This window comes from Pinus tabuliformis, chromosome J, assembly GCF_031772625.1.
Source record: "Pinus tabuliformis cultivar Carrire ecotype Pingquan chromosome J, CPIR1, whole genome shotgun sequence".
Lineage (NCBI taxonomy): Eukaryota > Viridiplantae > Streptophyta > Pinopsida > Pinales > Pinaceae > Pinus > Pinus tabuliformis.
This window is the reverse complement of record NC_142295.1, coordinates 42,897,801-42,922,565: the sequence shown is the minus strand read 5'-3', so window position 1 is coordinate 42,922,565 and position 24,765 is coordinate 42,897,801. Positions and strand designations below refer to the sequence as shown.

The following is a 24,765-nucleotide window of genomic DNA, read 5'->3' as shown; positions in this document are numbered from 1 at the left end:
AATGACAAAGAGTATGGAAGAAAATTGGTTTTAGCGAAAGAAAAAGGTCGTCGTCACATACAGTTTATGAGAGAAGATACAAATAAACAATATTTATGGTTCAAAATAACAGAGAATGAGAACCACATAAAAATTGCAGCATGTTTTTTTTCACCTCAAGTATCAAAAACTTACAAAAATAAGGGGCTAGATAGCAAAGACCCATATGCAGCTTTAAAGCAAGATATTAATGTATAATCTCAGCGGGGAGAAATTATTTTAGTGAAAGATTTCAATGTTAGAACAACAAATCAATAATTGATTATTTTTTGTTGCAATGAGCATCACAATCCTATCTGGCTCATTGAAGAGGAGAATCCCCAATGGTTGAGATGTTCAGAAGATGACAAAGCAATCATTTTGGAGAGGAGTTGCTCACATTGTGTAGTGTTTTCAATTTAGTTTCTACAATGGTCTAGATAAATGGAAAAAGTCGGGGAAGTTCACTTGCAACACATACAATGGGGCAATTGTTGTTGACTACGTTATTTGTTCATAAAGTTTGATAGAGAGGATAGATGAAGTTAAGATTGGAGAGCATATGTGGGACTTAAAATCAGACCAAACCCAATTTATATAAAGCTATCTTGGTTAGAAGAACGTCAACATAGGAAGAAAACCCAATGTTCTCGACAATCGATATCAAAGGGCAAGATTCTTCTAACACAAGAAAATTGCAATATCTTCCAAACAATGTTGGAGAGATCAATTCAGAAAGGGAAGAGTGGCTTCCAAAGCCTCAATAGTCATGAGTTAACAAATATAATTCAGAGTGCACTTGGGAAGTGCAAAAGAGCAAAAACTAAGAAATCTGAATCAAATTGTTTTCCTGTAAATGTTTGGTTTGATGAGGAATGCAAAATGGCAAGGAAAACCTTGAAAAAGGCAAGCGAGGAGAAGATGAATGTAAAGTTATATAAGCAGATTTTAAAACAGAAAAAAGATGAGTTCATGCAAACAAAGAGAGAAGAGTTAATATTTTTAGGCAAGAATCACCCAAAGCGTTTTTGGCAAAAAATTCAACCAAGGAAGAAGCAAATTGAAAATAATATTACAGCCAATCAATGGTTTGACTATGCAAGACAACTCTATGAGAAAGAATTTGAGGAGCCCCCTTCCAAGATCAACACGACCAAAGAGATTTTCACATTACAGAAATTAAGAAGTTGAAAATAGGAAAGGCAAAGGACTTGGCTAATCTTCAAGCAGAATATCTAAAGTAGGGAATGAACATCCTTGCACTGCACATCATGGAAATATTCAACGTCATTCGACAAGGATTCCCAAGAGATTGGACTAGTCTAGCAATACCCCTTTTTAAAAGTGGAGACATTAATAATCTTTACAACTATAGAACCATTATGATCAATCCTTTGTTTGTGAAGCTCTTCAGCAGCATGGTGGAAAACAGAATCAGTAAGTGGGCAAAAGTCAAAGAAAAGAGGGCAAAAGGGCAAGCAGGTTTTAGGTTGAAACATTCTACTGTAGATTATGGTATCACGTTGAGACACATTATTGAAAAGGTTTGGGAGGGCAAAGAAGAAGTATTTTGCTGCTTTGTTGACTTCAAAAAGGCATTTGACACAGTTCCTAGAGATAAGTTGTCGAGTAGAATAGAAGAACTTGAAATTCCTTTGCAGTATAGAGTTGTTGTGCATAGGGTTTATGAAGAGGTGAAAGTCAAAGTTAGAACTTCAGCGGGCATTTCAGAAAGCTTTAGAAGTGACATCGGAGTCAAGCAAGGCTACCCTTTATCCCCCATTCTTTTTGGTTTATATATTGATAAATTGGAAGAGTGGCTAAATCTACAAGGTGGAGATGGTGTTCAACTGGGGGATTTTGTGATAAAGCTTATTTTATATGCTAATGACCTTGTATTGATTGCTAAATCGGCCCAGGGATTATAGTTGCACCTATATGCCCTTGAGCATTTTTGTAAAGCAATGGGGATGCAAGTCAATACCAACAAGACCAAAATAATGATTTTCTCAAATAAAAAGTAGGGCCAACATACGTTCTTCTTTGAAGGCAACATTCTTGAAGAAGTAAATGAATACAAGTACCTTGGGATTGATTTCAACAAGCAGCTTAATTGGGAGCACTGCAGAAAGAAAAGGGTTTTAGGCGGGTGGAAAGCACTATAAGCTCTTTAAAACAAGTGTAGAGAGGCAGAGTTATGAAATTGGAAAACAATTAAAGTGCTTTTTGGGCTCCTAGTTTATCCACTAATATTATATGGGTGTGAATTGTGGGCTAGCAGCATCCTTGTCTCAAAATTGAAGCAAATTGAAGAAATCCAAAAATGCTTGATCATGAACAAGTTTAAAATCAAAAGTTCGGTTTCTTATGAGATAATGTAGAGTGAAACAGGAGCAACTTCCATCGAAGCAATTGTTATGGTGTGTCTCATAAGGTATCTTTAGAGAATTGAGCAAATGGGAGAAGGTAGATGGCCTAAAGTTATCTTCAATGAAGGAACAAGTGAAAGAAAGAAATCGTGGATGGAAAAAAACAACAAATAGATGCAAAAATGGAATATTTACATCAATGCATGTCCCACAAATAGCAAGGATTTGAAGAGTTATGTTATGGAAAAGTTTCGTAAGCAATATATGGGGAAAAGAGTTGAGTAGAAAGAAGTACTATGTTCAAGAATTTAACCCCACGTGTGATCTCCAACAAAAAAGAATACATTGGAGATAGCATTCCATGGAGAGCAAAGATTCTTATTGCTCAAATAAGAACTAACTCACATCAATTACGGTGCGAAACAGATAGGTGGAAAAGACCTAAAGAAGCTTGGGAGGAGTTAGTGTGTAATTTTGCACTTCTGGGGCAGTGGAATCGGAAAAACATTTCATTTTGGAATGTGATGCTTTCAAAGACATCAGAGACAATTACAATAGTTTTTTAACATTGGTTCCTCGACATTGTCTTTTCAGTGAGGGCACTGTTAGAAGGTTGGGTCAGTTCATCATTACTTTGAATAATAAGAGGATTGAATTGCAAAAGGCAAAAAGCAGAGAAGCTAGTGGTCCCATAGACTACAACTAGTTTCGTGGACGTTAAAATTTCAATTCATTTCATTTCATTTTATACTAATTTTGGTTATTATATACTCTTATGTGTACCTAGACCCGAAAACAGAGTGTACAGTCATAAAGGCAGCAAACCCTTGTCCCCCTATGCATGTGTTTTCATCTTGTTTGCTTTTGTGTTCTTTGTTTTATCCATGTTTCAGTGGTGAGCATCAAAAGAAATTTGGAAGATTTACAAGATTCAAGACCAATCACTCTATGCTCATTATTCAAATCCGGCAATCACATTTTTTTCCTTGCCAAGGCGATATTTTATTAACATGCACATTAACAGTGTTACATATTCTGTAGCGATAGACGATTCTTTTCATTTATTTAAAAATTATTTTGCAAATATTAGAGAGATAATAACGGTTCATGCAAAATATCACATCCATCCTAAATATAACGGTTCAATGTTCTTTTTCAGATATGAAAAATAGTGATAATTAATATAAATTTTTATTACTGAAATCGTCTTATAAAATATTAAACATCTGATTACTTTATAGAAAATTGAAATCACAAAACATAAGAGTCAGAAGGCATTAAGATCAGCAACACTTATCCTCTATTTAAGGTGAATGTTGAAAATGACCTTGTACTGGACAGCACAAAAGTTGGTTCGGAATAGGTTTCTTTTCATTTCAATAAATGTTTCTCTATTGCCCATTCAAATCATTTGGCCTCTTGGACTATGATATACTTCTATTGTTTACAACATTCCATTCTTTGACACACGGAATGGAAATACCAATTTCTAGAGTTTAAATGCATAATGCATTACAATGACATCTGGAACTTCTGTGATACATAAACTTGCAAATGAGTTAATTACCGCACGGGAAAAACAATCCACTGCTGAAATTTAAGAATTATATTAATAGGCAATAATTGATCTCGAGATTCCTCTCAATTCTCAATCAGAAGCTTCAACAGAAATTCAAAAATATAGAGATGATCCATCATATGGTCAGATCGTCCCACACAATATCTCTCCCTTCAATTATAGACTCATCTTGATAAAATCTGTTTCGTGCCAATCGACTCATTACAGCCAAACCTGCAAAACAATATAACACAATTGTTACATTACAAACTAAAGGTACCAACTAAGATGATATCACTGAGACAAACTAAGCTGCCAGGCAACAGGCAAATTGATTTTCGCATTGGTCTTTGTCGAGAAACAAACATGAATATATATGATATTACCTAATAAACTTAACACAGAATATATCTATTTTCTTGTGGTCTTTCAATATGCATGGTTTTAAGAAAGTAATTCAGGGTAAACAAACACTCGCGTAAAAAAAGAAAAAATTATTCATGAATTATGGATGTATTCATTAACATCAGGTCTCGAGCACCATTTAACAATCACTTTTTGGGAGAAACTGAGGAAGTAGAGCGTATCGTGAAAATTATAAAAACAACTATGGTAATGTCAAGATCGGTATGTTTTCTTTCATTCCAGACTCACTTTAATTTACCTTTACGAGCATTGCTAACCCCTGATCCCACAAAATATATAATCAACAATAAGCCACAAAGAAAATGGGGAGAAGCCCATCCATCCAATACCATTTCACATTAACAATTTTTGTGCTCTGAAATCAGACAACCAATTAATATTGAACTAGATAGAATGTCGTTTGGTCTAATCATTGGATTCATTTGTTGTCACCGTTTTCAGGTTTTAATCCAGGATTAAGGGCAGCAGAGATGGTACCTTCCACAACTTTAAAGAGTGCAGACCACCAATTTTCCCTCGGTACTTGATGCTGGACTAATGCCTCTTCAATAGCACTGTCATGCTTTCCTTGCAAAACATCCTGCAGGATCTGAGCTGCATTCCTTGTCTCCTGAAGAATGTTGTTGTCATTTCCTCCCTCAGCAATTGCTTGCAGATCTTGCTGTGAAGAAGTTAAACTCAAGGCAAGGGCAAATTGGGCTGCAGCAGCCCATCGTGCAGAGGCATTCCACTTCCTTTTCCTTTCAGTTGCTCTGTTTTCAAAGCCCTCTCTACTGTTTGGATCTCCCAGAACTATACTCTGTAACAAATTGCAAAAAGTTGAACTTAAGAAAAGATATCAAGATGGAAACTTTTCTGTTAGATGCTGCACATATGGATTACATGGTACTGATTATATTGGCCTTCGCTTTTATGCCACAAGTGAAATACTAGTATGGTGCTTATACATTATGAACTTTCAAATAATAGATGCAGCATAACCAATTCAAAAATATATATTGAGGCTACAGTTTTATCAAGACTAGCTTAACAACTAAAATGACAGTACCAAAACTGCAATAAAACCAAGTTTAATGAAAACAAGGGCAGATGTAAACTAATACTAAATGGTGATTACGTCGATCTTACCCGCAAATATTGTGCATTAGCAGATCCAGTGCTTTGAACCATTTTCGAAAATGCACTGTCTTCATTAGAAAGTAGATTCTCAGGAGTATCAAATTCCAAAACCTGTAAAAGACAACAAAAGGCCCATAAAAGTTCATAAGAACAACTTATCTAAGGCCACTTTATATCAGTTCTTGAATGCTAGATTCTCTGATGAAGACAGCAGATAGATGATGAACCTATAGTAGAATAGCAACATGCTGCTAAGTTAAAGATCAATTTCTGAACTCTCATATACTATTTAGATGAAGTGGAGGGATAATGCCAATGGGGTCATGGTTTACTGGTGAGGTTGACTGAAGAATAAGACATTCACCGGAATTCCATTCTCATCAAGATCTGCCCCAACCATTTGGCACACTATAATAAAGGGATGAGACTGGGTGCAAGTCCTATGTGAATTTTCCTAAACTAAGAGGAATCTGTATCATGTGTATGCAGTGGTGCCCCTCCGGCCATCTTTTAAGAAGAAACTTCCATCAATTAAAATATGGGGGGGTATCAAGAGAGAGAGAGAAAGCACATACCTGACCGGCTTCAAGGACCAGTATACGGTCACAATCAATGATAGTATTAATTCGATGAGCAATGACAAGCATTGTACAAGATCTAAATTCTTCACGGATGGTCCTTTGGATAAGAGCATCTGTTGCAACATCCACAGCTGCCGTGGCTTCATCAAGAACTAAAATCTTTGATCTCCGGAGCAGGGCACGAGCAAGGCTTAGTAGTTGGCGTTGGCCCACACTGAAGTTATCACCGGCCTCAGAGACCTACACAAAATAACAGTGTTGATTCAAATTTAATCAGGCAAAATTCCCCTTCACAAAAAATATGCGTCAAATGTACACGTAACTGGTACAGGAACTAAGCATCCTAATTTGAGATACATTTGTCTTTGAAGTCATTCTTCCATTGAATCTGACCATGCCATCTACCAGGGTTCAAACTGACTAATAGTTTTCATACACTAATTTATTATTCTAATAAGCCAGCAGCGGCTAAACACAAAGCCAGAATGTAGGTATCTTCAAAAGCTCTATTGCCACATCGTAGATTAGATTGCAAGTCCAATTCCCTTTTTTTTTCAGATTAAAATAATGTATACTTGGTACTTTATAGTGTATAATATGACCATCAAAGCATGCCATTCAGAGGAAAAAGATTGAAGGAGGGCATGGAAAAAAACAAAATGATGCAAACTGATTTTGGTAATTTCTATCAGGGGGTGACAGTTTAGATAAAAGTTCACCTCTCCAACCACTAATATGCCTCTCCAACCACTAATATAATTTCGACAATACAACAGCCAAACTTTCGGATGGTAGGTTTCCAAAGAGACTAGAAAGCGGAGAATTCCATTAGTTGAGTTATCTTTCCCCAATTAAAATTTTGAAGACAGATTTATTTACAAGCAAACAGACAAAAATAAAAAATTACAAAACATCAAATAATCCATTGCATATCATGTACAATGTATATACAGTAATTCTAATCACCCTAAGAGAGTTCATGGGTTAATGACTTTCTATAAGGAAAAATGCATTAAAATGGACTCCTATATGATTTTATAAACCGTAGCATGTATAAGCCTTTCATTTATGGAAAATTTAAGGTGATATATAGATTATTCACATAGAAGTCAATTGTAAATTAAATTTAATAAGACAACTTATAAACCAAAATATAATGATGCAGGCCACATACTCTAGCATATATATTGCCCTCTGATGTGCTGATATGATAAGATTGGAGCTAACGATGAGAGGAAGGTAAAGGAGAAGAGCACCTCAGTATCAAGTCCCAAAGAATTTCTCCTGATAACATCTTTTAAATGCGCCCTTTCCAAAGACTCCCAAAGATCAGCATCATTATGTTCACCAAATGGATCAAGATTGAACCGTACCGTCCCTGCAGAATTTTAACTATGTTCAGCAAATAATAGATGGATATGATGTTATAATGTAGCTTTTTTACATGCTGTTTAAAATCCAGAATTTCACGACTCTTTATAAGTACTAGTAGTTTGTTGGTTAGCACAAGTATCAATTAAGATAAGACTGATAGGTAAGCGGTAGTCTCATCTTTAAAAAGCTCAAAACGTATTGGCAAAGATTAGTTTTCCTGCTCTTGCCACACTTGAATATGCTTCAATAAGGTGGTATATTCCATCTTCAGAGATGGACTTCTTTCTTCAGGGTAATGTTAGTAAATGTCAAATGGCCAAAAATGTTTCATAAAAGGTATCTCTAAATTTATAACTCTCCACAATACACACAGAACATGAGTGATGACTGGTGAGCTACAATGTGCCATAGCTAGAGAGACGACTATACCTGAAAATAGAACTGGTGCCTGTGGTATGATGCCTAACGCTTTGCGCAAATCAGCCAATCCAATCTTAGAAATGTCGCATTCATCAATGAGAATATTTCCACTCTCTAGTTCAACAATGCGGAACAACGTATTGAACATGCTTGACTTTCCTGCACCAGTGCGTCCAACTATTCCAACTTTCTCACTTGCCATTACTCTGAATGATACATCATGAATAACAGGAGGAAGTTCTTGACGATACCGCATTACAACTTTTTTGTATTCAATGACTCCAGATGAAGGCCACCCAGGTGGTGGCCTGTTGTTATCAATAATAAGTGGGGCTTCAGGAGGCAACTCTATATAGTTCCCAACTCTTTCTACAGCATTAAAACTATTCTCTGCCATACTTGCTAACCGTAAGGTTCCTGTCAACAGACTAGTAATATTTAAGGTATAACTAAGGAGTAGACCCATCAATGGAGCAAATGCTGCTGAATTAGCACGTTGATTCTGCATAACAGCAAATATTGCTGTCAACCAGATCATAAGACCCCCTAAAGTTTCCAGTCTTATACCAAGCCAGCGATTGGAGCTCATGTTTACCAATGTAAACCTGATATTATTGTCCATTGTTTTCCCATTGATCGTTGCCATGCGGTCATATGCTTGGTATGCACGAATTGCAGCCAAACCATTTAATGCCTCCCCAAACTGTGCATAAACTGGTGACCGCGTGATGGAATCCAAGCGTTTAACCTCACGTGCAGTACTCTGCATAGAAACAGAAAGATAAAATGAGACTATTAGCAAATCAAAACTTAGAAGAATCCACTTCAAGGAAGAGAAATGTGGTAGACCTCGATATAATATTTATACAAAAAGTAAATTAGAGAGATTTTCAAATACATCATCATGATAAACATCCCTGTTCTAGACCAATAAATGCGTAGAAATGGAAAACATATTTTTTGGGTGTATTAAAAATTCTTCAGTATAGCCCTTCTCCCAAACAAGCTAAAATTTAGAACCAATCACAATAATATGATATGATAACAACAACTAGGCCGACAACCCATGTCTACAGATTTCTGATAAGGAACAACTGTCCTGGACTAAGATAAGATGCTCCTTGTTGAGGCAAGAACCAGTTACAAGACTGGGGCAGTACATATTTGCTCATTAAAGCAAATGGTTTGTCTTAAGACCAGGTTGAAGGCCCTACAACACTTCTAATATTCACCTACACAAGGTAGTGGCCATCAAGACACAGTGATATGCTGCCTTTCTTCTTGGAAGGGTATGTGTAAGACCCCATATTTGAAGTATGAAATAACGTAAGGAGCACTTGAGAACTTCTTAAATCTCTGTAGAAAAGTGAACAAATCTCAGTTTTATAGCTTGCAGCATATGGACGTATGTGAAAATGGCTCTGTTGACCACTGAAGTGGCACCTGATGATTATATGAAGACTCCATGCCCAAGGATACACCAAAGGACACTTGTACCACCAGATATCATCAGTCAACAGAGTTTTTAAACTCTACTTCTATTTCTCATCATCTTTCTTGTACCCAGATTCCACACCTTGTGGCGAATAGTAATAAGTGATACTAGGAATGATGTGTTTTGAGTCTGTAACAGGCCTAGGATGTTGGGAGTCTATCAACAAACGAGTACACCTTGGATTGTTTTTTTTATCTGGTTAATTATCCTTTTTTTTTAAGAGGCAAATAAATTTCTAAGTTTTTTCACTCACTTTTAACCCCAAAGCTGGGGTAACGGTTTGAAAGTTGAGCCCTTAACACATCTTAGTGTCTAAAGTCGATATATATTACCATACTAAATCATACAAAAAAATTCGTGAAATCTAGTTAGGTCTAGGTAGTGAATTTTTAAATTTTTAGATTTTCCGCACTGCAGAAATTGCAATAAAAATTGTATTTGTAACGTAATAAGCAATGTTTAGAGAAGTTGTATGGGATATGAGTAATAAAATTTGCATCTCTCACCTTCAAATTTCTACTATGACACACTTTGAGGGGTTAAAAATGTATTTTGAACCCTCAAAACCCACTTTTCCTAAGTTTAGTGGGAAATCTGGCAATTAATTAAGCCAGAAATTAAATAAATGGAGAAAAATAGATATACACACATGCTAAATGTTGTGGAAATGAGGGGAAAATTATGGAGGAGTTAAAGTGAAATTCCAAAGTGATTTGGACTCCTAAAATCAAGGAAAGGACATGTGCTCAAATAAAATTGAATTTCTGGCATTAAATGAGAAAATTGCTTACTTGGAAATTCAAATTTGTGAAATTAATGCACATTTGGGAGGATTTGGTGGAGATTTTTGTGGAAAATTGTCCCAACATGGGTTACCAACCATCTACACTTGTCATTCCATCATAAACTTCGAATTTGACACATAAAGGAAGAAGAAAATGATGTCTACTTGCCAGAATTCGATTTTTATACTTGGCATTGAAGCTCCATTCAACAAATTCAAATTTCTCTTTGGGATTGTCACCTCATGCCACTTGTTTAATCACTTCTACATTGGGATTTGCTCCCAACTTTCTATATAATGGAGCCATGGACTCTCATATTGTATCATTGTTTACTAGCTCTTGTGCTTGCGGAAACGCTGCTACCTTGTACACTTTTCAAGAATATCAATAAAAAGATGAGGGGTCCATTCATGGGTGTTCTTCCTTTGGAACATGGTGCATTGTGAGCTATTGGTATAATTTTTCTATGTTTTAAATTATTTCATTTTCCATATATTCTTGTAAACTTGTTAGTGCAAAGCTATCTTGTATTAGCATTTGATTTGAAAGTAGACTTTAGAGTTTGAAAGTTCTAGTTTATTTTCAAAAATTTTTCTAAAAGTTTCAATTCATTGTTTGCTTATCTAAATCTATATGGACTAATGTTTGATTTGAGTATTGAAGAATTTTTGTTGGATTGAGCGTGAGGGGAAGTCTTAGGGATACCAACTCACTCTTGGGGCACCATTTAAAGGAACTCTCATTTGTTATTTGGATTCACTTAATTTATCTTCAGAGAATTTTTGTTGGATCAAACGTGAGGAGAAGTCTTTGGGAGACCAACCCACTCTTGGGGCACCATTCAAAAGAACTCTCATTTGTTATTTGGATTCACTTAATTTATCTTATGAAAAGTGTCTTGCAAAGATTCGTTTGGGCATAGCTTGTATACAAGCAATTATTTTAAAATTTTTAAATCTTTGACATAATGCTTCATTGATTCATATTAGCTATTTGAGAGTTTTTCTAAACTAAACCAAGTGATGGGGTTTACTCCCGTCACTTAATTTGGTTTCTTGTATATTATTTATATTTTATTTAATTGCTTTCATATGCTCTTTACAATAATTTGTTTCTTGATCTTGCAGCCCATAGGTAGAGTGTTGGTGATAAGAGCATCAAAGAAGGATCACACAAACTCTAACACTTTTCCTTGTAGAACCTCTCTACCCTTTCAAAGTTGATATTTTTGAGGAGGCTGTGGATAAAGAGGAGGGCTGCTATTTGGCAAGGCCGTGGGATTTAGAGGAGGATTGACTCCTTGTTTTGTGCAACATTTTATTCACCTTTGGAGGCCAAGCCTTGGGGCACCAAGAAACACTTAACTTCTTCAATCTTGAGAGCTTTCTCATTATACTTCATTTTCTGAACTTGAGTTTCAAGAAGGAGATCCAGAGCTTAAGAAGTCTCATTAATTGTAAAGACTTCTTTTGAAGATTTACCTGAGACCTCTTCAAGGTTTCTCATCTTGTAACATCTAATAAAAGCTTAGTTTTTTCTTGTGGGAGCTTGGGTTTTCACCCAAGGCATCATTTTCCTTGTAGAACTTCTCTACCCTTTCAAAGTTGATATTTTTGAGGAGGCTGTGGATAAAGAGGAGGGCTGCTATTTGGCAAGGCCGTGGGATTTTGAGGAGGATTGACTCCTTGTTTTGTGCAACATTTTATTCACCTTTGGAGGCCAAGCCTTGGGGCACCAAGAAACACTTAACTTCTTCAATCTTGGGAGCTTTCTCATTATACTTCATTTTCTGAACTTGAGTTTCAAGAAGGAGATCCAGAGCTTAAGAAGTTTCATTAATTGTAAAGACTTCTCTTGAAGATTTACTTGAGATCTCTTCAAGGTTTCTCATCTTGTAACATCTAATAAAAGCTTAGTTTTTTCTTGTGGGAGCTTGGGTTTTCACCCAAGGCATCATTTTCTTTTTTTTTTCAAAGTGAGGAACATGTAGGTGGTTTGATTTTGAGCTTGTTTTATAAGTTTTTTCATCTTGCATGCCTTAAAATTAACACAACATCACCTTCACAAACTAATTTTCTGAATTTGCTTTTTGTTACTTATTTTCATGCTTTGCCATTTCAAGTTTAGCTTTCAAGTACAATTCTAAATCTTACTTTTGGAAGCAATTTATTTTATGCAAGACATCTAATTTCGAGTAGCAAAGTTTAACCATTTGCTTCATGTTGGCTTCACAATAGGCTCATTTTTTACATGCTCATTTATTTAAGCTATTTGTTCATTTTGCAAGAACATAAATTTCAAGCTTCATTGTTTTAGTTGGTTATTGGTTTATCATTTGTCAAAGCAATTATTTTGAGTAACTTACAATCTTATATGTTCATGAAGCTTATGTATCTTGCATTATCTTGAACAACTATCCAAGTTATCTTTTGAAAACATTTCCATTTTTTTGAAGGAAAGCATTTAGTAATCTTATTTAATTCATGTGCAAGCTAATTTCCTTTTCCAATTGAGTTTACATTTTGCAATTTACTTTGAGCATTATTTCTATTATATTGAATGCATTGCAAATCTCTATTTGGAAAACTTATTTGCATACCATAATAGGCATTTTAATATAGTTGCATCCTCATTAAAATTAACCTCCAAGCATAAGCTTGGGTGATAGAAAGTATAAGGAAAAAGGCTTTCTTTGAAAGTTCTTCCATGTCGTACGACGTAAGTAAAAGCATTGTGACCTTGCAGTTATGAAGGTGGCTTGTCCCCTTGTAAGAATGAAAGCACACGTTGGCTCGTAAGACTTAGGGGACGGGTATCATTAATGACACCTTCGTGCCTTCGCCCTGTCTTTCTTACAGTCACCCCAATTTTTACCCTTTGGTAAGAGCTCAAGAGGAGGACTCCTCACTTAGACTAGACATTTTAGATTAAAAATAACCAAGACTAATTGCATCCAAATTTAGTATAAGTGCATCTGATGCTAATATATCTCATCGTTTTACTTGCAATTGTCCATTCTACTTGTCATTGTTGAATATTCTATGTTGGCAAGCTTTGTCGCATTTTCTTTTGGCAAGTAGAAAACTAATTATTTTTCATTTTGCAAGATATCTCTAGATGCTTTGATTTAGGCTTTGAATATATTTTGAAAGAATTTTATATCTTTTATCAATTATCGTGCTAACATCTCTGTTTCCATTTCAGGATTGCTTTGTTTTCATTGTTGGAAGCATTCTACTTTTGTTTTGAGCAAATGTATCTTTCATTTCTGTTGAGCAATTTATCTTAAGACACTGGTTTTTATGGTTTTATCATGTTATTGATTTTTATTGCTCATATCATATTTTGCTCACAATTCTTAAAAGTAATCCATACACTATAACACTCTCCTAGAAACTCACATCTTTAACTTAATTTCCCTTTAGGGACCACCCCCCTTAGCTAGCCTAGGAGATAGCTTTAGTGTGGCAACCCCTTCTCTGAGTTCCCTACCACCAACCACACCTTGTGCGGTTGAAGGTTTTTCTCATTAACCTGTAGGTAGGTGTACGCGGCAAGAGTAACAGGTCCATTAGGCATGAGATGCACAAAGCCCTAGTACAACTACAATGTTGCTAATTGGCCATGTCCCCAACATTTCTCTAGCCACAAGGGATGGGAAAACAACAAGAGTTATCCCCTTCCATTCCCTACCTTGAAATTTCAGATCTGGGGCAATATATGCAAATCTGAAATTTCATTCACACTGAGTGTTTCCCAGATCTAATCCCTGTGAACCTTCAGCCTTAGGCTGATCTGAATTATTAATTTACAGCAGCAAACAGTGGACAATATTTCACTTCACTTCAACCCAACACACTAGGCAGTTCAAGAGAAAAGATAACAAACAAATGCCAACAAGTTTCAACCCTTATGGCACACATTTCCAAGCATATACGAGATATGATAATCATTTTACTACAACATATTTTACAGCAGAAAATATGCTCTCTTCTTTTCAATTTATATTTTAAATCACTTCAGAATTTCATTCCTATGTTACTTCAAATTAGCGTGAACAAGTGTGGAAATTACCTTATCAAGACAATGTAAGCTGAAAATCAAATCTACAATTACACAATTTTGGACAGCTTGAAACTTCATGTATATGTAAAGGAAATGAAGTACATATACATACCATAGTGCTATTGCATAAGCTGGTACAATTTCTATCTCTCCAAACCCTAGCTAGGAAAACCATGAAAACCCTATCCACAACAAGTTAGCATCAATATTGGCAAGTCCTTGGCTTTAACACTTGTCTCCCACAAGTGTCCTAGATGCCTCCTCTTCTCCTCAATCAAGCATACCAAGTAACACTTGGGTTAAAGATCCACAACAAGCTAGCATCAGCTCTAGCAAGCCCTCCTTGGCTTCAATACTTGTCTCCCACAAGTGTCCTAGATGTCTCCTCCTCTCCTCAATCAAGCATACCAAGTAACACTTGGGTTTCCAAAACCCTAGTCTTCTTCTCTAACAAGAGCTACAAGAACAATGCTTCACTATTCTATAGGGTTTTGTTGAAATATGTAACTAGGTTCAGTGTTCATAATGACATATGCAATCATGATTTTATGTATTTGTTGTAAAGAGAAAAATAAATTTATCATTGTCATTCTTGAGGCATGAGTTTCATGCTCAAGGGAAATTTATTTTTAGGTTAAGCACCCATTGAGTGCTTCTAGGGCTTGTCATTGAGTCTACAAGTCAATTGAGTCATTGTCATGTATGAAAGACCCTTTTGGGCATGTTGCATATTGTAAAGAAAATTTATTTGAGTCAAAATTAGAGTGAAAGACCCTCCAAGACCTTGTCAACAGGCAATCAACAAGTCGGCCTACATGGAAGATCAAGTCGACCTCATGGAAACAATTCATACCCCTAAAAGCCCTATCTATAAGAAGGAACTCGACCTCATTTGGACACACAAGAAGAAAGTTTGATCTCCTCAAGAAAGAAGCTAGAAAAAGGACAAAAATCAAGGATAAGAAGAAGAAAAGCAAGATCGAAGTTTTTGGGCCTCTCTCTCTCTTGTGTTAGGGTTTCGAATGTTGTTGGGCAAGTTGAAGTGTTGTAAAGATGTTAGGCAAGTCGAAGCGCTAGAAAGTTGCTGGGCAAGTCGAAGTACTAGAAAGTTTTTGGGCAAGTCAAAATGCTGGAAAGTTGTTGGGCAAGTCGAAGTGGTGGAAATTTGGTGGCAGGTTGTTGGGGGTCGAAGTTACTGGAAGCTACTGGGTTGAAGTAGCTAGAAGTTGTTGAAGTTGTTGGAAATTACTAGGTCCAAGTAGTTGGAAGAAAGTTCATTAAGAAGAATGTTTGACTTAGTCTTGGAGGGGTCTTGGTTAAGGGTCATAGGTCTTGTAATTCATCAATTCAAGTAATGTGGAAAAAGTCGAAGTCGGAATTAAATCGGCAAGGGTCCAAAAATTGAAAAAGTCGTTAGTTGGGGGTTTTTTGAAAAAGTCAATAAAATTAAAAAAATACAAAAATATTCATTTTATTTTTATTTTTATTTTTTTACCATCTAAAGTATCCACAACATCAAATAAATGCATTTCCACATAAACAAGAAAAGAAAGCTAATATATAATATGTATATGAGGTATAGTGCTAAATCACATATCAAAATAGTGAATCGAGTCCTGAATATTGAGTCCTGTCTCAGTCTGAACTCTCACGATTAAAAATATCAACAAAAAATATAATAGATGTATATCACGAGTCATCTACATGTCATAAAGTAATTAGTCACTGAGATCCTTTGCCCCTTTTACGGAAATAGGGAATGGCTTTGCCTTTTCCTCTACAGGAAAAAGGGCTTACCCCTAGGGCTACAAATGGACTATGTCGTCCTCTAGAAGCGCCAATAAAAGAGGTGGCCTCTATCCTCTATCACTACCCATCCTAGATGATGTCACCTCCTCCTCCTCATCCTCCTCCTGCTCTGCCTCCTAACCCTGCTCCTCCTCCTCCTCCTGCTCTGCCTCCTAACCCTGCTCCTCCTCCTCCTCCTCTACAACTGCTACCTCCTCTGCTGCTAGTGCCTCTGGATCCACTTCTAACCAATCAAGGTTCGAGTCCATTGCCGACCTCTCAGTCTCGACCCTCCATGCAACAATCTATCAATATTGTCCAATGAGATGGCTTCCACATCAGGGGTTTTCAGAACTTGTCTCACCCACAATAGAAGATTGTAGTAGACGTAGACCATGTCATTGAGGCGTTGGGACTCCAATCTGTATTAGGGTCATAGATTGTAAATTAGTACTTAGAAAATTTAAATATTAAAAATAATGAAATGAATTCAAAAATTTAATTTGAATTTTTTTACTTGTTGCACTTTTCGTTGTGTATTTTGTCAAATACACTCCAATGGCACTCACACCCAGAGGCACTGCAATGTTGGTTGACCACTCGAATGGCAAGCTTTTGGAGATGGGGTACTTTGCCACCATAGCTTGTCCACCAAGCATCTACAAGTTAAAAGAAAAATGAGAAACATAAAAAAAAAAAAAGTTAAAACATTGAAATTCTAAACTTGAAGCAAATTATGAAGAGACAATGAATTATGAAATTTGAAAGTTGAAAGTTGAAATAAACTAAAGCTTACCTGGCATTTTGGTTGTCCTATTTTTAATAGCCATGGTAAAACCAAATGTGCCACCTGCTATCCTATATATCTCCATTTCTTTAGAAATATCTTCACATTCTTGCTCAGATGCCACCATCCTCTCAACACAAGTGAGGAATCCATCCATCACCTCGGCATCAAATCTGAAACTACACGAGTAAGAAAATGCGGGGTTGAAGTAGATACCTACACCATAAATGGGGCGATGGAGGGTATTGTTCCATCGCTCATCAATCACTCTCCATATGACCTGTTGTTTCTCTAACCCCTTGTCTCCCTTATCTTAATAATAAGCATGAATGGCTTCTTTGGCCCTATCCATGGCCTCATACAATTAGCCCATTGTTAGAAAATCAGAAAGGAAGAAATATTTTCTCTATATAGATAATTACATGTGACTTTCTTATCTTTATGTTCTTTTTATCTTTTAGTTCATCAAGCAATTACCAAAACAATAACACAAAGATCACAAACACCAAATATAGGAAGACTGTTGATTTGGGGTAGCATCGGATGTGTTCTAAGCCTCAAATTTTGCAGGGAGGCTTGGGCACAGGTATTCCAAAAAACCCAGAAAGCATTTTGAGAAATTCCACTCAGAAGTGATTTTATTAAAATAATTAATATTTTTAATGGGGTTTCTAAGTCTAAACTTAGGAAAATTAAAATATTAATGGGTATTAATCTAATCAGGGATACAACTTCTAGAAAAAGCCACGGATCAAGCCAAAACGACTTGAGCCTTTGATTATGGTTTAATATAGGCTGTTGGTTGTCCAATAGCAAGATATAAGAAGGGGCTTGAGGGTCATTTGGAAAACACGCAGAGAGAGAAAAATCAATTTTCTAAAGTGAAAAGTTCTCACGAGGAAAAATTGATTGAAAAAATCTCTTGCACCAGAGGGGCAGTGAGGATCTAGAAGAAGGAATTTCCAGAGAGTAGGAGGCAGAGGTAGAAAAGAAAGACGTCCAAAGGAAGATTGACACTGGCCCACGCAGTGCTGACGCAGAGGAAGCGCAGTCCTTGAGGGGAAGTCGAGTTCCTGCTGAGGGAAGTCGAAATTCAGTTGCTGGAAGCCAGGGTGTGAGTCTAGGAGGCAGAAAGTTGATTTCTTAGTCAGCAGAGGATCCAGAGGAGAGGCAGTGTAATACCCAAGAGGGATGACACAGAAACTGCCCAGGGTGACGCAGTTCTGCACAAAGGCAACGCAAAGGGTAATGCAGAGCCTCCAAAGCTACAGGATCAATCACTGATTCTCTAGTGACAGGGTGAGATCATTTCACCAGTGTTTTTTTCAATATTCTCTCTGTATCGGATTGCTAGTTGAGCATCCTAGAATTGTACTCAGATTTTCTCCTGCATAATAACAAAACCCTCATAACTACTGCACTAGTTTTCCCGCATTAGGTATTTTCGAGGACTTTTTGTCCAAAAATAACTATGTCCTATGTGTTTCTATTTTCCTTGCTCAATTTCCATGTTTTAGAAACATATTTAATTGGTGTAGGTTGCTTCAGTAAATTACTTCAATGTTTCATGAAGAAATATGAAATAAGCTTGTAATGTAATTTACAATCTAGGTGAAGTAGATTCAGCTGGTTGCAGTAGGATTCCTGCGATTGATAGATTCTAGGAATTTTCACATGGTATCAGAAGTGTTGATGTGAAATAAGAAGAGCAAATCTAGCACTGAAGCAAGGGCCAACTTGCTGCAGCAAGCAGCAGTTCGAATCCCTTGAGGGATAGCACAGTTTTAGCTAGTAGAGCTACATTTTCATGGGTGTCTCTCTCAGAGTGAGCTGATAGAGAAGTAAGACCTCCAGATCGAAAACTTACCAAGGCGGAGGGAGCTACATAGAGCTAGAGGGACATAGTTTTCTGCAAGCTAGTTGTTGGGCAGAAAAGCCGTTAGAAGGAAGAAGCAGATCACATAGTGAGGGTATACTTCCTTAGTGATTTCTTGTTGAGGAAATCAGCGTTTCTCATTTGCAGAGCAGTTGAGGACCAACAACTTACCAGCTCCATTAGGGAGTGCGTAATATTTCACAATTTCGACCATTTCTGAGCATACTATATGATCAAAAGGTATACGATGAATTGGGGACAATTTTTCATCCATCATCCTTTCAAAAAAAAAGGGTTCCAAAGATTCGTTGTTGGAACAAATATTTGAAACTGGACCGAACCGATTCAATATAGGTAAATGCATGATCGCTCGATCCCGAGTTTTCAGAGTTCCTATCTGATCCTTGAATCACCTATTGAATAACATCGATGGAACAATTTAAGGGGAGGGAAGTGCACTTTCTGCCTTCCATTGACCAGATTCTATTCACAATATATATTCGATGCTGTTATCTACCAATGCTAAGAGCCACTAATCCTTCCCGGCTGCTGTTGGTGGTGCTGCTGGATCCACTGCTTCAACCGTATCTGGATCTGGCTCTCGATCTTGAACATCAGAATTTGGATCACAAACTGGCTCTTCCCGCTGCTCTACCTCTACCACTGCTACCCTTGTTTCGATGGAGAGACAAGCCAGTAGCCCTTTCCATTGTTCAAGCACGATTAGTTGGATTAGCTCACTTTTCCGTAGGTTATATATTCACTTATGCAGCTTTTTTAATTGCCTCTACATCAGGTAAATTTGGTTAATTCTTCTTCATCAATCTCTCTGTGGGGTATTGTCATTGTATCGGAGTTATGGATTTTCAGTTCATGGGAGGTAGTATGGGCTCTGTAGTAGGTGAGAAAATAACCCGTCTGATCGAGCGCGCTACCGTGGAATCTCTTCCATTAATTATGGTGTGTGCTTCCGGAGGAGCACGTATGCAAGAAGGAAGTTTTAGTTTAATGCAAATGGCTAAAATAGCTTCTGCATTATATATTCATCAGAAGGAGAAAAAGTTGTTATATATATCGATTCTGACGTCACCGACAATTGGTGGAGTGACTGCTAGTTTTGGCATGTTGGGAGATATTATTATTGCCGAACCTAAAGCGTACATTGCATTTGCAGGTAAAAGAGTAATCGAATAGACATTAGGTCAGAAAGTGATTGAAGATCTCAGCGAGCTAAGGATCCAGAGGAGAGGCAGCGTAATACCCGGGGGGTGACACAGGAATTGCCGAGGGTGACGCAATTTTGTGAAGAGGCCACACAGAGGGTGATGTAGATCCTCCAGAGTAGCAAGATCAGTAACTAGTTCTCCAGTGATAGGTTGAGATCATTTCACCAGTCTTTTGTTCAGTGTCCTATCTGTTTCTATTTTCCTTGCTCAATTTCTATCATCAAAGTGTGCTGCAAGTAATGTTGAGGGGAGACTTCCTCCTAAAGGTAACATTGAGAAATATCCCTTGTGGAAATATGTCATAAGAGAGGATGGGCCAGCAGCAAGGGGAAGGGAGGAGGCAATATGAATTGGAGATGTAACTTTTTCCACAATACTTTCACAAACATATATTTTCGTGTGAAAGGCCATTTGTTGGCTTTACTAGGTTGTGGAGTTGGAACTTGTACACAAGTTCCTTTACAAAAGAGGACATAAATGGAAAGAGAGTTCACTGTTGGTATGGCAAATGTGGCTGCAAAATAAAAATAAAAAACCAAGAATGATGACCCCCTTCCATTTTTTAGGAAAGGCAACACCAAATTTCCATTTGAGAGTTCTATTGGGGGACAACCAGCTAAAAAAAGGCAATTTCACTTGGTCCAATGGACAAGATTTTTCAAAAAGAGAACCGGGAAGAGCTTGATCTCGCCATTGCATTTTTTTCTATCAAAACTTCATATCCTTTAATGTTGCACGCTCACCTCTATTTATTAAGATGTGTCGAGCTCTAACTCACGGGTCTCCATCATGGTATGTGCCTCCTTGGTTCAGAGAAGCTTAGAACCACATTGTTGACGAAGGCAAAAAAAGAGGTGCAAAAAATGCTTGAGCCTATTAAAGCATCATGGCCAACATCTGGGGTTAGCATTGTTTTTGATGGATGGACAGATCCAGCACGACACCCACTCATCAACTTTATGGTGTCTTCCTTGAATGGTCCAATTTTCTTGAAAGCAGTGGATACACTTGGAGAATACAAGGATGCACAATTTATGGGTGAGTTGTTTATTAAAGTTATTAAAGATGTCGGTGTTGATTATTGTGTGCAAATCATTATAGATAATGCATCTGTTTGCAAGGCTACTGGCATGATTGTAGAAGCTAAATATCCACAAGTGTTTTGGACACCTTGCATTGTCCATTCATTGAACTTAGCACTGAAATCCATTGCTTCTAATGTGCTTTGGATTGGTAACATTATTGAAGATGCACGACATATGCGTAACTTTGTGCAAAATGTTACAAATGCCCTCACTCTATACAAGGAGTACAACAATCTATCATTGTTGAAGATTGTTGATACATGGTTTGCCTCTTCATTCATCATGTTGAAGAGGTTGAGGAAGGTCAAGACCGTTCTTGGGGCCATGGTTATTTCTGAGTTTTGGTATTTTTGGAGAAAGACAGATCAACTAGCCTCTAAAAGAGTGAAGGACACAGTGCTAGATGATGCTTGGTGGGAGAGGGTAGATCTAATTATTTAGATCATGGACCCTATCATTTCTTTGCAGATACAAACAAACCCATCCTAGGAGAGGTTTAAGAGGGATGGGATTCTATGATTGAGTTTGTGAGGAGCATTATTCTACAGAGTGAGTGGCCAGAGTATGAGACATCACCAGAGGCCTTCTGTGGTACTATACAGGATATTCTTATCAGCATATGAGACGATATTCTTATCAGCATATGAGACAAGAATTGCACACCTTTACATTGTTTGGCTCACTCATTGAACCCAATATACTACAACTATGAGTGGCTAAATGGTGGACCTTCCCGCAGATTCCCTCCTCACATGGATGGTGAAATCTCACAGGGGAGGAAAGATGCATTCAGGCATGTTTTTCAAGATAGAGCATTGCTTGATGAGGTGGAGGATGCCTTTGCAGATTTTTCCACTGGCACTGGTCGATTTGGAGGATATGATGTGATTAGAGACAAGGGGGCTACGAAGCCCTATTCTTGGTGGGCAAATCATTGGGCAACAAGCCCTCCTCATCAGCAGTTAGCCATGAGGCTCCTCTCTCAGGTGACTTCATCCTCTTGTTGCGAGAGGAAGTGGAGCACATATGGGAATTTGTATAGTGTTAAGAAAAGCAGGCTTGAGTAGTCCACGGCAGAGATAATGGTGTATGTGCACGCCAACCTTCATCTTATTTACAAGCAGAGAGAAGATTGGTTGAAGGGAAAGAAAAAGATGTGGGATGTCTTCACTGATGATATGGGTCTAGACAGCAGTGTTGAGCTGGCCTTGGCCAACATGGATCTCAATGATCCAGTGCTAGAGCCTATTAGATTTGATGATGCTGATACTGTAGAGAGCTCATCCTCCACACCAACAGATGCAGAGGCGACTATGGATACAATGGAGGAGGAGGATGCAGAGGAGAGCAGTGATGACCATGATGATGAGGACAATGACGCTGATTCTGATGATGACTATGAGGATTGATGACTCATGAGTCATGGGCTACCTACTGCCTTGAGGCTTGTATACCTGTAGTTGTTTTGTATTTTCTATTTCTGTTTGCCATTGGCATTGCACTACCTATGTAACACATTTTGATTTTGATGACTTAATGATAAAACTACAGTTGTCAGTGTCTGTATCTTATTATCTTGTCTTTCTCCTATTGGATCATTGATGAATTGAATATGTATTATCATTTATCATTTATGAATTTAGAATTTATGATTCATTGATTTATCATTTATGTGACATGTATTTGAATTTTGTATGTGTTATGCATGCTATAATGTTACTAACTTACTTTGTAAACAGCCAAAACTTACATCTAGATAAAGATCTATGTTTGAAATCAATGAATTTGTATCATTAATGAGAATTTGTGTAAGAAATATCTAATTTTTCATATATATATATAACGTATCCTAACGTGTCATGTTCCAGCGGGTCAATGTGTCTGAATCCGAAACTCGAATCCCCATATCCTATGAATCCCGAATCCCCGTGTTAGGTTACTTAGCTTATGAGCTATGTTGGCTTCTTTTACTTCTTTATTATCTTATCTTTCATCAAACGATTACCATATTATGTATGTATGAAGATCACAAAAACACAAGACACAAGATGTAGTCACTATGCCGGGGCAAAACCTCCTCGAGGGGAAAACCCAGTCAAAATTCTCTTCCTTCAATAGTATTCTTTGAGACTCTTCAACCTAGACATAGACCAAACCTTTTCTCCACACCAAGTTAGCCCTTCCAGATCTTCGATCCCTTTACAACGACACTTCCACCCCAACAACTTCGAATATGCAACAACTTACGGCATCAGGCAGCAACTGGCAGCAATAACACTTGGAAGACTTCGATCTCCCAAACTAGGGCACGAAAGAGAGATAAGATAGATAAGATAGGATAATTTTATTAATTGTCCAACAAATGACCATAATAGATCAACGAGATTATCAGTTACAATGATTACATCATGCCAAGCCGGTGGACCAAACGGTCCCCTTTAACATTTCTTTTAAAAAGCAGAAAATACATCTATAATCTAAGTAAATGTAAATGTAGAAGCTAGAAGCTCTTGGCTTCGAAACAAAGCACTGCAATGAAGCAAAGAAAGAGAACAAGAAGAAAATAAGGGGGGAAGGAGTCTCCTGCCCAGTTCCTACTCCTAACATCCGAGGTTGAGAGAAGAAAACTGAGAGAGTGAGAGAAGAAAACTAAGAGAAGCTTGTCAAAGTTTGCTGTCCTATATGGGCATACTGGGTTGTCGTTGTTGTCGCCTGGAGGTTCTAGGGTGCCTCCCAGGGGTGGATCCAATTCGGGACCGCTGGTGCAATCTGGTGGGTCGGCCCCCTGGGACCGCACTGATCTAGTCTCAGTGTCTGTGGGTCGGTCAATGGTTCTTTTGGTGCCCCACGCTAATGGTAGCGCCCTAAAGAAATCCGTGATCTTCTGCGTGGTGTCCGACCTGGTGGGTCGCTGAACAAAATGGGCCCGAAATCTGAAGGCCTCCTGGAGATAAAGTGCAAGGCATCTCTGATCAACATATCTGAGGAAGTTGGTCAAAGTCTGAGAAGACCTGAAGAGACAATGGAAACGACCTCGAATCTCGTAGTAAGCAGGGCATCCGAAGATGAAGTGTGTCTCTGTCTCTATCTCTTGTAAGTGACAGAGCTGGCAAATCCTATCTGCCCTATCAATGTGGTGATCTGTCTCCACTCAGAGTCTGTGAGACCCAACTGTGCGCTGCCCGAGGGGGATTCTAAGGGCATGCATCCAATGTTGGAATGTGTACTGGGGTCTCATGATGAGCCCATCCCTAATCTCTAGGGAATGCTCCGCGTAGAAGGTCATTTTTGGACGCAACCCATTGGGAGGATTGGTCCATGTAGTTTGAATGTAACATCTGTAAATATCCTCCTTAATGATTTTGTTCAGCTCTTGCTGATTGGGAAGGAGGTGGCCTAGAGCATTCAGAGAGTACTGAAAAGGAGGGAGATGGTCAATCTGGATTCCTGAAGCCTCCAGAAGCTCTGTCACACTGGCGTGCCAACATTTGGATCGGCCTGTCTACATACGGGCGATGTTCTTCGAGGAGCAATATGCTAAGTATGGGTATCTGTCACGACCCTTCCTTGTGTATGCTAGGCCTCGGAGCCTGTGTAGGAGCGACACTAACTTGAATATCACCTTTAGGCGGAAAGGTTGAGACCCGAACTCTGCTAAAATGATGTGCTGAGGAACTGTCTACTTGCACCTAATGAAATGGCGCAAAAGGAGGCTCTGGACCCGCTCCGCTAAAGCCCAATCTGACTCTAGGAGAGAGGGACCCCAAATCTCTGAGCTGTAAAGCACTGTGGG

General features: G+C 37.9%; 1 protein-coding gene across 2 annotated transcripts in view; it reads right to left on the bottom strand.

Annotated features, from left to right (window-relative positions):
- Nucleotides 1-3,664: 3,664 nt before the first annotated feature.
- Nucleotides 3,665-24,765, bottom strand: part of LOC149225390 (ABC transporter C family member 2-like) — a 500,427-nt gene continuing 479,326 nt past the window's right edge. For both annotated transcript variants that reach the window (XM_089377078.1, XM_089377079.1), the window contains exons 23-28: nt 7,875-8,628; nt 7,328-7,449; nt 6,066-6,311; nt 5,500-5,601; nt 4,849-5,170; nt 3,665-4,179 (exon numbers count right to left, since the gene is read on the bottom strand). In XM_089377078.1, coding sequence (XP_089233204.1) covers nt 4,082-4,179; nt 4,849-5,170; nt 5,500-5,601; nt 6,066-6,311; nt 7,328-7,449; nt 7,875-8,628 — 1,644 coding nt within the window. In that variant the 3' untranslated portion in view covers nt 3,665-4,081. The remainder of the gene's footprint in view (nt 4,180-4,848; nt 5,171-5,499; nt 5,602-6,065; nt 6,312-7,327; nt 7,450-7,874; nt 8,629-24,765) is intronic.